The 14,887-nt window shown below is 38.0% G+C and overlaps 1 protein-coding gene across 3 annotated transcripts in view; it reads left to right on the top strand.

Annotated features, from left to right (window-relative positions):
* The window catches only part of LOC129566959 (semaphorin-1A), a 279,328-nt gene that overhangs the window by 230,510 nt on the left and 33,931 nt on the right, over positions 1-14,887 (top strand). For all 3 annotated transcript variants that reach the window (XR_008687808.1, XR_008687807.1, XM_055443376.1), the window contains exons 4-5: positions 7,034-7,142; positions 10,719-10,914. Coding sequence is in view for 1 of the 3 variants with exons in the window: in XM_055443376.1 (XP_055299351.1) it covers positions 7,034-7,142; positions 10,719-10,914 (305 nt within the window). In the remaining 2 variants the exon portion in view is untranslated. The remainder of the gene's footprint in view (positions 1-7,033; positions 7,143-10,718; positions 10,915-14,887) is intronic.

Genomic DNA, 14,887 nt, shown 5'->3' with positions numbered 1-14,887 from the left:
ATTCAAATTAATAACTGAGAGCAGGTGGCTTGAACATTTCCACACAACATATTTTCCATGTTAAATATTTATTAATCGCCGAAAATTTGATTTATTCTCACTTTTTTTGCCCATTTGCAATGAATTTCCGTGCTCCGACATGAAAATCGCACCCATAGGTGTTTATGTTGTTCGTAATGCTTTGTTCTTAATTTAATCCATGGAATTTAAAAACGCTGGAAAACATATCATTAATCACGCGATGGTTAAGACAGCGATGGATATCCATCAACATTTATTTGAAATGCAATTCATAACTGATGCATCGTCATGGAATTGTCTTCCTTTTGGAATATTTTCAGAAGCATATCGACGCTCTGCGCTGCAATTAATATCAATTTCAAGTGTAATAAAGAATGAAAAAAAAGAATGATGAAAGAAATATACACTGATAAATTAGAAACATGTACGAAAGATATTAAAGTTTATGGATTTCACTTATATTTCTCTTTCACTTCGGGATAAGCGAAGGAAAAAATTCGTATCGCGGTATAAGAGTCCGTTCACCACATAGCCGAGCTTATGTAATTTCCGTTACTCTTCAGCGCGCGTTTCAAATCAACTGATAAACTGAAGAAAAAAAACGCTCTCCCGCTCCATCAGAAATTGTGGCAAAGTAAAAACTCATCACGAAATTGAAATAAATTTAAAAATTAGTTGGAAATTTATAAAAAAAAAACTTTTTTAAGAACGGAAACAAATCGGAAAGGAAGGAGCAATGGCAACGCAACAACAACAAAAACACACAACTGAAATTAATCATTTTCTAGCGCAGTGCGAGTTTTCGTGCACAGACAACGGACGGGATTGGTTCATGAAGTTAGTGAGAGCGAGCGAGGTCTATCTCTCATACAAAATCCATTCTTCGTTCAAGTGGAATAGCTTCCAATTGTTGGGCAAATTTTTTCAGCGCGAACTCTCTCTCTCTTTCTCGTTTTGCTGTTGTTTATTCCGTATTTCTGTTATTCGCTACCCAAAATTACTTTTATTTTTCTTTTTTCCATTTCGTTTCTCTCTTTCTCTATCTCTTTCTCTCACACAAAGTTCTCAACAATTTACAAAAACAATCTATATAGATATTCTCGTTTTTTTCCCTCCTGTCGATTGCCATTTTTCGTGCTGTGTGTGTTTCATGTTGTGTGCCTGAGCGTACAAAACCGCGTGCATCATGACACTCCATTTGACGCATTAGATATTGGAAAGAACAAATTGTGAATGTTGAATGAATGGAAACATATAAAACTGTCAAAAGTTGAATTGAAGACACATTGCGTGTGTGTGTGTGTGCACTTTACGTCGTGTTCGCCGTCGCGTGTAAAATAAAAAAACATATTAGAAAGCACAAATTTTGGCAGCCAAACGAAGGGAAAAAAACTGGAGCCACACATCGGAATTTCTGTGAAACAAGAAAGAAGCAACAGCACCATGAGCAAGAAAACCACCGAGAAATCGAAGAAAAATGAACGAAGAAGATTAAAAACTTTTCGAAAAGATTTCGAAAATCGAACAGTTACAAGACACAATTTTTTCTCACTTTACTCAGAGTTCTTCGCCGTGTGCAAGAGAAACGTCGAATTTTCAGCATCGAAACGCAAGGCAAAAGATGAAGAAGGAGAAAATTGCGCCCAACGATCGTGTGAGTGTTGTGAGTAAATTGATGTGCTTTCGTCTGGCATAAATAACCAATTGAAATTTGTTGAACAGAATTTCTGCAAATAAACGATTCACATGAAGGCGCATGGAGGGCTGTCTGAGTGATTGTCCGTCTCGACAAAATCACTAGAAGCACACACACACGCAACCGAGATATACAAGAGAGAATGGAAAAAATCTCACCAGCAGCAAAAAAAAACAACAAGAATTTGTCCGTATCTTACTGGGCGATCTATTCACTCATTCATGAAGCTTGGGGCTTTGTTTGGCAATTCATTGCGATTGCAAGACAATGTTCCAGCCGTAATTTGTGATTTTGTGATGATTTTCAGTTTTGCTGCGTCGTTTTTGGGCGAACCAACTAGTCGAGAGAGAGAGAGGGAGAGAGTGTGAGAGAACTGTGTGCATGATTCAACCAATTACCTAATACGACCAATCGAATTCGCCATCCATTTCATTCGCACTCGCACCACTTGGCATTTTCCGACCGATGATTCTCTGTAACCGGCTTCTTCATTGTATTGTCGACGTCACATCAGCAGCAGCAGCAGTCACACACACGTCGTATCATTAGACCTGAATAATCAATGTGGTTTGATTGAAAACGTTGTCTCATTTACGAATGCCGTTCGTTCAACTCGATTGAATTATTTTTCGGTCGCTTTTTTTCGCCTCGGAAATTCAGAAAATTGATGCGAATAGCACGAGATGTGCAAGTGTATGTGACACACTTCAAATCAATCGCATTTCGGGCTTTCTTCTTGACTCATTCTCCTGCTTTCGCTCGGTTTCGTTACGACAATTCTCCGGTGTCGTTGTGTTCAAGTGCGCGTCATGCAGTCTAGCGACATTGATTGATCCGATTTGTTGTTACTCTTCTGATTCTTGTAACTTTTTCATTTCGATCTCCCTGTCTAACTGTCTCATTCTCTGACTCTCGTTCACTCATTCATCCGTATGTGTGTGTGTGTGTGTTTTTTTTTCTGGGTTGCCACTTGTTCGTTGCATTTTCACTTGAAAGATTTTCCATTTTGGATTTTGGCAATTTAGAGTATCGAATAGATTATTCGTCATGCAGCTTCGATCCGAAATCAATTTCGATTTGCTGCCATCTCTCGATTTTTCCCTCTCATGGCCATTTTTGTTGACGCTCGTGTTCGGTTCATGACGATGGAGCGAGAATGAACGAGTGTATCAACATATATTTTGCATTATGCGGTTAGATTGGTTGCACTCGATACACGAAATGCACACATTTTCACATTTAACGAGAGACAGAGAATGAGATGTTGCAGGTTGATTCTTTTTTTCTTCTGTGGACACGAAGCAAAAAGATCACGTCAACCGACACAACTCGTATCGATTCGATACTATTGAACGATTGAACACGGTAGTAAATGCGATGTCGATATAAAGGCAAAATATCGATGGGATTCTCTTTGTTCGTTTCGTATTTTGGACGCAGTAGCATTAAAAGAGAAAATTGTAAGTAATGTGTATTTGATGTAAGTGTTTACATTTACGGGGCAAAAAAAATTGCATCGAACACAACAAATGCAGATGTTATTCCCATTCCGAATAGTGAACGAGTCAGCGTTTGCCAAAGATAACGTAATCTTCATCGTTGGTTCCGCTTATCGTATGTACGGTGTACACCGATACATACTCTGTATGCCATCACTATCGTCGGCTGAAGTAGCCGTGTGGCGTCGTCAACAAAAAGCACAGCAAACTTTGACAAAACTGAAATAAAATGGGAGGGATAGAAAGAGAGCGAGAGAAAAAAGAAGTAAAAAAAAACGAAGTGGCTGTAAAACTTTGCAACATTGGATTATTCATCAGACCGATTTTCTACCAAGATCAGTGCATAGCGATTGCTTTATTTCGTATTCGACGCGTAACAAGTTCTCATACTCATCGTTGCAAAATTCCTATTTTTATCTCACATGGCCCTTGTACACACATATAAATTCGGAGTTGTCTGCTGCTTTCTTGCTTGATTCCTCGTTCTTTTCGTCTGCCTTTTGCCATCGCAGCCGCCATAGCCTTCATCATCCTTGTGCTCGTCTCAAGCGACAGCTCCAGTGTTTTGTGTGTGTGTGTGTGTGTGCTTGCACCACACTCGTCATTTTACATGCATCCATCCATTCGCTGCCTGCGTACATGGAATAACAAATAAGCGTAGATCCGTGTTTCGAATTGTTTGTGTGTACAAAAGAATGAAATATAAATGTGCATTGCACACATACATATATATATATATATATATATATACGTTCGTTCAGTGCTCATCCATATTTACGGTCAGAGTGCTCGTGCAGCTTTCCTCGTCAGTGCGACCGAGCATCGTTTCTCGGTTTATTTGCCTGACTTTGAAAAACCAAACGGAACTTTCCATGAGTTCAGGGTGTGTCTCATCTCTCTTTACTCGTTTTGTGAGCACACACACACACTGTGCAGCGCTCGAGAGCATTTTCTTTGGAACTTTCAACGAGAATCATACGAGAAGAGACGAACGTTCAGTGATCTGTATGAATTAAAAAGGCCCTTAAATTTACTTACCACTGAAAAATGTACGAAGCAAAACCAAAGCCAAAAATATGTTAACATATGACGCGAACACAAGCACAAACACTGCCGAAACCGGATTAAAATTACGTATGTACTATGTGTGTTGTGTATGTGTATGGCAAAGTCGTAATTTTTTTATGGACGTTTTCCATCGCTTTCTCACTCATAAACATAAATGTCACGTGCTTTGTGTCGAGGCTTTTTGCATTTATTCCGCTTGCATGTCTGGTCATTTCTGGCCGAGCATAAACATAATTTATATGGAGACAGGCTGTGTTGATGTTACAAAAGACGCACAAACACAGCAGTGACTCGTGGAGCCGAAGCGGGCCGAGTGAGTGGCGGGGTCAGTCCGAATTATGAATTCGTCGTAATATTTTATGCGAACACAAAACAAAGAAATAAATCAACTGGCCACTGATTACTCGTGATTATATATTTATTATTCATTTGACAATGGGCATTCAGGCGATTCATCAAAATGAAAATATGAAAAATGAAAGAAAATGCAGTGTGCGGTGTTACATGGGGCAAAAGCCACGGGGCATTTTAAACATACGCGGCCAGCGTGTGATGATGATGAGGATGATTGTGTGTATTGCATTATGTTGAAAATTAGCAAAAATTTCATTCGCAAATACAAACATGACCGCATCAAAGGCCCAATTCAAAATGGGTTGTAGTAAAATGCGACCGACATAACATATTCCCTGATTTTAATATTTTTTTTTGTGCAATTATCTCAAATTTTTCCGCTTTTTTCTGATGGAATAGACACTCACCCCTAATGATAACGATGATGATAATGCAAATGGCAAAAAGCTTTGTGCATTTTAAAAGCTTTTCATTGATTATGCCATGCTATTTGATTCTGTTGATTAAACCACAGTCACGGTTCGTTGTGCATGGTTCGAATGTTGAAAATTAGATGTGTGCTTGCCATTACAATCATGGTTGCTCTTCTTCTCTCTTTCTATTTCTCTTCCGCTTTCGCTCTCGCCCGCTCTCCCTCTTCTTCTTCTGTTCGAAATTTTTCGCATGAATGCATTTTTATGACTGTGTGATATGAATGCAATGCAAATAATCTGCGGATATTCCCTCCATCTCTCTCTTTCTCATTTTTACTCGTGTGTGCTGTAACAACTGCTAGCTATGTTTCGGTTACATCATTTCATCCCATTTGTTCGGATTAAAGAATAACCAAAATGAATCATTGTTCTGTACATGCGAGATAAACCAATGTATGTGGGCATTTGTGTGGATATTCCATTTGCAAATATGATTTGATCCAGGCATCGTCTTCGTCCAAAAACCGATTCGATTTCACCAGCGTCCGAACAACAAGCATGCAATGGATTTGCATTTTTCTATGTGCTCTCTCGATTTGAAGGAATTGAAAGAATTTCGAAAAAAAAAATTGAGGAAAAAAAGAACATTCCATCCCAATCACTACTTAGTTGTGACGATGTTCGATTTGCATCGAAATCCGAATGCTTTACAAATGATTCGCATTAAATACAGCATATCCAAACGATTTGTGTAGAGCTTTGTCACTTGAGTCTAATAAATTATCGATTTAATCCACTGCTGCTGAGCGTCTTCAGCAAATTTTACTATCGGAAACAATGGGATTTTGTCATTGAGTAACTTTTATTATCGTTCTGGAGACTGGAGATGGTATAAGGCGATTGGTGTGATAGCATTATTTGTGGGTTTGTGTGTGTGTGTGTGTGTTATGAAGAGTTGAGTAAATTCTTCGTTGCTTTTTCCCAAAAGTAGTCGAATGCAAACACTGAGGCTTCTGGTGTAGCAACTAAAAATGTCCGATCGAACATGTAAAGTATTCTGTCAACAGCATTGAACCATTTGCTATTAAATGCGTATCGGATAAATTTCAATCAATTAAACTGAACACAAAACCCAATAGAGCGAGAGCGAGAGACAACGAGAAATCACAAATTGTGCAAAATGGATACACCAATGTCCATTTGATACGTTTACAAATAAATGAAGAGAGAATCAAATTGCCATGGAGTAATGGATTTTCATGAAGATGAACTCGGGGCTACTACATTCGAAGGGAAAAGATTTAAAAGAGATACATTGTGGTAAACAATTGAATTACAAAATTGTTCGCATTCCAAAGACGTGCTACTCGAATATCTTAATTGAGTTGCATGGTATTTCTGCTGTTGAAAGAAAAAAAGTCTTCTCATAACACATTGACAGGTCGGAAAATAATCAATACGATATGAGTAATTGATTGAGATGAACGTGAAGTGAATCAAATAAATATTTTGCTGATAGCAAATTGATGCTGAGTGAATTGAAATATTTTGCAATTGCTTTTCTATTGAAGACAGATAGTGTGTCTATTCCATTCGAAAGAAATAGTCTTAATAGTTTAAAGCGATATAGCTGCCTCTGCGCAGTTCATCTTCGATGGGCATATCAGAATTTTGTGAAAATATGCTTTCAAGCTCCTGAATACCAGCAACTATCCAACGTTGGCAACAATTCAATTTATTTCGATGGAATTTTGAATTTAGCTCATTTCTCAGGCAGATGATGGATGGATGGAATAGGAAATAACTTTAACCCAACATTCCAATCATTTTGATGATTAAATTCAAATACATGTTCAAATTTCCGATATGTTTGTCTCCACCCAACCGCAAAACTCGTTTATTAATAAATAATTCTATTAAATATAAAATCCACACATAAATTCCAATTTACTGATCTCGGTCTGTCATTTATCTATTTTCAGAAATACCGTTTACAATTTGAGCATAAGCGATTTCACCGAACAACGGCGCCTGGTTTGGCATTCACCCGAAAATGACGTTAAAATGTGTGTAATGAAAGGAAAAGACGATGTAAGTATATCAAGGATTCTATTTTAATTGGCCTTGCATGCAATATTAAATTCGCTGTCGCCTAAAACACTCAATATCACATCGATTACACTACTTTGACCAATACAAGTACACTGCGGAGTGAACGAAGTTGCGCAAAAAGCCAAGCAAATAAGTTTTGCCATGAAAATGGCTCATGTCACACGTCGCAGCACATAATATGATCATTTTTTTCCGACTTGTCACACCATCAATAGAGATAATTGTTAATATTTTATTCATGCGAACGTATCCTACACAATCTACTTGGATTTGTTGCGATAGAATTTGTGCCACACATTCAAACCATACCAACAATTACTTCAATTCAATTAAGCCAGTGTGTGAAGATTGATATATTTTTTTCGTTATCGATATTGCTTCGCTAGTCGATATCTTAAAAGATTTGTGTTCAAGAAGTCGAAATGGAATTGTCAAAATAACGGAACTCTGGCTGAAGCATTAATTTTTGTCGAATTCACACACGCATAAAAATATTGCCAAAACAAAATCCGATTGTATTGTCATTCGAATGGAAATGGTGAAGCATGCGGCTGAAATACGATTTGAACACAGCATTTTTGTGTGGCTGAAGCCAGAGGTTTTGTTGAGATCATTAGAAAAGAGAGAGAGCAAGAAAGCGAATCAAAACTAAGACGATGTGAAAAGGAGCGGCGACGAGCAAAAAGTGGTCGTATACCATCAAAATTATCACTGATATTGAGCCTAATCGAATTCTTTCGGGTCGTTTCGTTTTCATTCCGAATAATGCATGATACACATAAATTGTTATTATTGAACGTTATGTTCCAACAACAGCAGCAGCAGTATCACTACTTGTAAGTGGTATTTGGTTGGGATGTGTGTGCTTTGTGTGTCATGACTCTCAGGCGGTCGTCGTAAACTCTGAACGCGGAGGAGAACGAGAGAATAATCTGTCGTTGGCAAACAACATACCGTAATTTATGCCAATCAAGATCATTATTTATATCCGATTTTATTTGGTGATGCTAGTATTGGTCGTCATTTGGCGTTGATTTCGGCTTCGTTGGCTTTGGCATTTATGCTCGCATTCATTTTTCGGATTGTCATATTCCTATTTTCGAAGCCATCAATTCACAGGAAAAACACAAACGCATGCACAAAATTCCGTTTTGTGGGCCATATTGATTTTTTTCCCTGTTCTCGTTTCTATTTTTTGCCGTTTCAAGCTCCTTGAATTGGGACACTTGAATCTGTGCTTATTTATGGATCATGCACACGAGAAAAAAAGACGCAAACAATAACAAACGGAAAAAAAACGGAAATACATTAATAAACTAACGATACACGCACCAGAAGGCTGCCAAAAAACCCAGTATCGAATAATAAAAAATGGATACACTCCAATAAGAGGATGTGTCACTGCACATTTCCTAGCAAGTAGTTTCTGCATTGCAAACACTGTTGGCCTAAAAGCCAAATAAAATGAATGATAGAGTGTTTTCGGCCCATTCATTGTGGTAAACTAACGATTTTTACAACGGCAAGCATCACAATACGAATTATCCAAATTGCACATCGATGAAATTGGCAGACTATCTCAGCTCAATTCTAAAATAGCGTAGCTCACTTCTGAAACTCAAAAGCAACAACATACATTTGATTCGATTTTCCTGGCGAAAATCCAATCCTATATCAATAACATATACTAACGTCGAAATTCCCCCACACATTTTAATCACCCGATATGCGATTGAGGTCTTTTGTGATTCAATTCGAATTTTCGGATGGAATTACGTTAAGTGTATAATATATTGTATTTCATTTGGTTGCTTACCTCCATACAATATATCCTCGTACAGGTATTCCATTCATCTGTATTTCAATCCAACATATTACCGACTTGGTTTGCGGCGCGGGGAGGAAATCGAGTTGAAATTTCATTTTCCCATCGAAAATATCATCCAAGAGAATAATAGAAGTTTATCGGATTATACAGTTCCATTTATTAAATGTGTATTAGATTTCGCGATTTTCAAAATGTGTCGCATCCCCTGTGTTGTTGCGATTTTGTCATATTTTATTTCGCCTGGATCTCAGTTTGAAATCCATTTCTAACTCAGAGTTTATTCATTGCAAGTGATACAATTGTTCTGACATGTCATATTTTTTTGTTTAGTTTCAAGCAAAAAGCATCAAAATTCCTTTGGGAATGCCCAAAATATCGAACATTTTATATCATCGTGCCGATGATGGGGAGAAACAATATGCTATCAAAATAATCAATTCATCGATGTGACACGATTTATTTCATTTCATTAATCACAACGGAAAGTTGCGCCAGTGTATTTGGGATTAGGAGATTCATTCAATCGAAAATCGTTATGAAAAAATAAACGAAAAATTTATTTCGTCGATTAGATTAATAAAAAGCGGGGAAATAAAAACCAATTTTCATTGTGTGTGGAGGTCTGTGTGTTGCAAATATTCTTTATGATTCCGATTCAGTTTGAGAAAATCGAACTGTAAATGGTATATGGCCCATCAAAGCACACACACATACAAACACTATCATTCATAATAATTTGAAACCGAGTTGCTACACGACAGGCAAAAAGTCACCCAACACCCATATTCAACTGAGCCACACAAGCAAAAGTATAGCCTAGAAAGAAAACAGAAAAAAAAACACACACACAGCGCAAGAATCGTGAAACTTTAACAATAAGCAAATGGCATAAAATCGATGATATATTCGAAAAGTTTTCCTTATTTTTGCCACCAAATCTAATAAAATGTGCTTTTTTGTTGCTTTCATTTGCTCTCGCGCGCGTGGGCTCCCTCCCCTTCTCTTGCTGTGTCGTCGATGGGTTCTGTGAAGCGCGTCTTCATACAGTTCTTCATTCGAGTTTAATATTATTCGTTTTCTTTTACTGTTTGATGCGTTCAGTCTGCTTTTTTCCCGAAAAACCAATCGATTTATGCGCCTCGTGTCGTCAACAATGTTCTTGCTTTATGCTTCTCTCTTGCACGCTCTCTCCCGCGCTCCCACTCTCTATGTGTTTTTTTCTGCCATACGCTGTGACCGAAGCACAGCATAAACTTTGTTCCAGAGCTTTTTGTTCAGTTATTAACATTAAAATACGGATTTATTGCTTTAGTGGAAAGTTTGACATGTCATTTGTGCTCTCAAAACTTCGACGAGAGCGAACAAGAAAGAGAGAAAGAGAGGATGGGAGCATTGAAAGTGACAGGTCACTTTTTGGTGCTTTTCGACTTTTGTCATGATAAACACAACACACACACTCACACACATTACCGCTACTCGGACTACTGTTTATGATTTATATTTTTTCGATGCGCATACGGCTTCAATATATCTAAGCATCTTGCTGTAATATGAAAAGCATCCGTCGCATTAAATTATCGGATTTATTTGGTCTTTAATTGTCACATAAATTATATTAGCCGACAAAGATGTGGTTAGAAACCATTAGAACTGTTCGCTCTCTATTCGCCCATTTTTGATATAGCCCGAAACCAATTTCATACATATGTTTTTTCGTCTCTTTTCAGGAATCGTGTCAGAATTACGTTCGGATATTGGCACAGCCATCAAACGATAAGTTATTGGTGTGCGGCACAAACTCATTCCGGCCCATGTGCCATTTGTATCAGATCAATGCAACCTCATATACACTAGAGACTGAAAAATCTGGACAAGCGATTGTACCGTACGATCCGCAACATAATTCAACGTCAGTCTATGTTGGTAAGTAAATTCCCGCATCAATCGTTACTCTTTTTTTTTCTCTATCTCAACCGTTCACAGTAGAATTTACATAGTTTCACTAAAACTATGGCATAAATGTGGAAAACGCTTTTGGTCATTTGAGGCAAACGAAGTATTTCGCTTGATTTGCATGTGAACGGAACGGAGTAAAAAAGAAGAATTAGTAAAATATTCGATTTACAAAACAGAAAACTTTTTTTTCTCTCTCTCTATTACACTCGTCGGTGCCCAGAATTTCCACAGAATAATTTAACCACGCATAAATCTCAGTTTACAACTAGTTCTGGTCATTAAATGTCACTTGACTCCACAAAGCCGAATTTGCATATAATTCTATCTGTGTGTGTGTGTGCTTCGTTGGCAAAGACTTTGATGAGTTGATGCAGAAGAAGAAAGGGTAAATTAAAGAGAAAAGCACATTTGCATTTAATATGGCAACCGAGAAAGTGGAGAGTGCCCAATGCACATACACACAGAGAGAGAGCACGATAGGAATAATGTGAAACTTGAGCAAACTTTTGGTGAAATTGTCCACCCAATGTGCAATGTGGCAATTGCGTTACAATGTGTATGTCTCAGAAGTTCGGTGTAAGTACAACTTGGCCGACTAAAATATTCGCATTTGCAAAATGCATTAATGCTAAACACGCATCGAAAATGCACACGAAGCAAATTAACATTGGACACTCGGTTTAAGCAACCAGCAAAGCAATCCTTTTGCTCTATTCGGAAGCCGACTTGTTATATGCATGAATGCGTTAAACGTTGAATGCTCTCTGCCGATTTAACATTTTCAGCATTTGGACTTTAGTACCTGCTTCCGATTTCACTGACTCAAAACGTTTCATTATGTTTATGTTGTAGTTAGAATTTTTTGTCGTCATCGTTGCTGTTGTTGTTGTTGGGGTGTGTTGTGCTCACTTTCGATAACATGAGCCTTAAATGGAATGCCATGTTATGAGTTTTAAAAGCATCAACGACATTTTAACATTTTGCACCTTCGTAACAAAACCAATTCCAAACAACCAAAGCTGATGTATGCACAATGCACATTGCACAGTGCACACATTCAATTTTGCAAATCGGCGAGCTTTTCAGTCTCTTCCCCTCTCTCGATTGATTTCCGGAGTAAAGTAAATGCAGTGCATAAACGCCACTTTAGCATCCATCAATAATGCTTGGCAAATAACCATCAAATTGTCAACTTCCATCATATGAAATGGTCATTACGATGTGAAAATTCGTTCATTTCAGAATTTTAAAACTGAAAAGAGCTTCTCTGTTTTCAATGGCGTACAATGCAAAAGTCGAAGCAAAAGATTCGAGTGCGCTTTTCAGTGTGAGTGAATATGACAAAAATCTTCAATATCATCGCAAGATTTATTACACTTTCGGAAAGCGAATTAAAGCTGAAATCTGCTTTTAATGGAGAAAAGAGTGTGTTATTATTATGTTCAATTTCAAAAAGCGATGATACTCAATATCCGGCACCCAAGCGCACCATTAACAAGAGCACCGCCAGCCATCCAGCACCAACGACGAGCTGATGAAATAATGTTTGATGAAAAAGCACAGCTCGAAATACGCTGAAGAAAAAAGTGTGTGTTGAAAAGAGAAAGAGAGTGATAGCTAAAAATGGAGTTGAACAAACGAATCATATTGGGTATCAGACGGAATAGTTTATCATTCAAGTAGCATTAGCGTAGCTTATGGTGTGAGCCAGCATCAAAAAGTGAAACGGAACACGAGTATCCAAAATGCACTGGTATATTCGGAACACCCGAGCCAAAGTTCATAGAAAGAATCTTTTTCATTCACTGTATCACTTTTCTCGCTGTCATATCTCTCTCTCTCTCTCTCTCTCTCCCGCTTTTCGCTTTTCGGCTGGCGAACAACACGAAATTGCGATGAAATTTAATACATTATAAATTTGCTGGTTCCCTTTTGTCTCGCACGCTTCGTTTGAGCGCAGACATTCCGTGCTCTCGACTGCATGACAATTTTGATGTGTGTTTTTTGTTCACCTTGAGACGATGCGGTTGCTGCGTGAATAGTTCTGAATGGGTTTTAATTCGTAACGCCCGCAAAGCACACTGTTTGAAGAAGTGTAACAACGAGCTTGTACTCGTTCGATACACATACACTGGCTACAGTTATCTCTTCGGTTCGGTTGTACCGCTTATGTAACACACAATGGCAATATATGGCAAACTGCTGCCTGCTCAACTGATAAAATCGTGCAAGCTTTCGCTCGGTAAACAGTACACTTCGTGTATAATTATTTTAATTAAAGTGAACGAAAAAAAAGAGAGGCGAGTGAGTGTTGTATGCTCTTCGGAGAATGGACAATGGGGTTTTAACGGTTGACTGGAAAAAAGCTACTCAGACCGACACACACTCAGAGAAAGCGATAGAACATAGCTGTAGCCAGATGTTATCGTCAATTCCCATTACACTGTTGGACATTGCAGTTTTTGAGACTCGATTTGCCACATATCACTATTTATCATTAGCAGCCAACGTATTCGAACTTCCGATTCTCTATGAGGCACACACTGAGAGAGTCAACTCGGCCAAATCACAAAAGAAATGGCCACACACACACATACATACTAACTACATTGTGTTAGTTAAACCAGCACATCTGCACCATCATCTCACCATTAATTTTTCTGTCAGCGACACATAAAAAAGCGACCAAACAAGAATGAAGCCGAAAACGAAGAAGAAAAAAAGCACCAAAATCGAAAAAAGGGCACATGGAATATGAATGCGGTGCGATCCTGCTGCAAATAAATTGATGGCCAACCATTTCTGCTTTCAATCGAATTCTCCATAATTTGCTCAATGAACGTATTAAATATCGCTCCAATCCTATTAAATTACAATGGAAAAATGGCCTTTTCATTCGCATTTTTTTTTCTTCTCCTCCTCTATGATGTCATTATACGTCCAATAAAGGCGGCAAGAGAGAAAAAGTGGAAAACCGAAAGAAAAAATAACAGCAACAGCAACTCTGTTTCAAAGTTTCCATTTTCGTGACAGTTCTTTGCTCATGTTTTTTCTCTTCTTCTCTTGATGCTGTTGGTGCTGCTGTTGTTGTGGGCTTATTGGGAATGGAAGAATTGTCGAATTAGGAACTGTTGTTGTCATTTTTCCTTACTTTCGGGCTCATTTCAACTAAATAAAATTGGTTTTTAGCCACGCGCGCGCGTTTCGCGATACAGCCGAAATATACAAAGAATAAAATGGTGATTGTTTCGATTTTTTCCTTTCACTTCATTCTTTCTGTTCGTTCTTTGTTTTGTGGCCTCTATCAACGACTTTTCGCAACAATGGCAGCAACCGCAAATCAACATTGTGGCTGCCTTTATGCGAAATTGGACGAGAGAGAGAGAGAGAGAGAGAGAGAGAGAGTGTGTGTGAGCGAAAAAAAAGTTCGACTTTCATTTATCTTAAATAGTCCAGCGTAGAAAAACCGACCCATCTTTCGCTCCAATTAGATGTCGAAACGAAGAGCGGCACAATGAACTTAATGGAAAACGAGAAAACCATTCAAATGAAAATTTCACATTTCGATAACAGAAAGCTGATTGCGAGTATCTAGGAAGTTTTCTTTTCCTCTCTTTTTTCTTCCTTTTTTCATAATAATGTTGAAAACGTGTTCTTGGAAATTCACATTGGATTTCCTCTAAGAAAATTGAACTGAATACTGGCATTGTCATTGGCGGCTTTTGCGGGTTGAAGAAGAAGCTTTGCTGCGTGCCATGACACGAATGACAGAGCATTTTGTTTTAAGTTCCGATTGAATGCATTAAAATTTGACAAAATAATTTGCATGCAAAGTAAATAATGAATAATAATACGTAATGAATTGAAGGAGCAACCGATGCAGGTATTTTAAGATCCAATATATCTGTCGTTATACGTACGTTTACCGACGTTTGTATCA

The sequence above is a fragment of the Sitodiplosis mosellana genome, unplaced genomic scaffold, assembly GCF_009176505.1.
Source record: "Sitodiplosis mosellana isolate CC-2019 unplaced genomic scaffold, AAFC_SMos_1.0 Smas_scaffold_5, whole genome shotgun sequence".
Classification (NCBI taxonomy): domain Eukaryota; kingdom Metazoa; phylum Arthropoda; class Insecta; order Diptera; family Cecidomyiidae; genus Sitodiplosis; species Sitodiplosis mosellana.
Note: the sequence above shows the minus strand (reverse complement) of the source record. Positions and strands in the feature narration are given on the sequence as shown.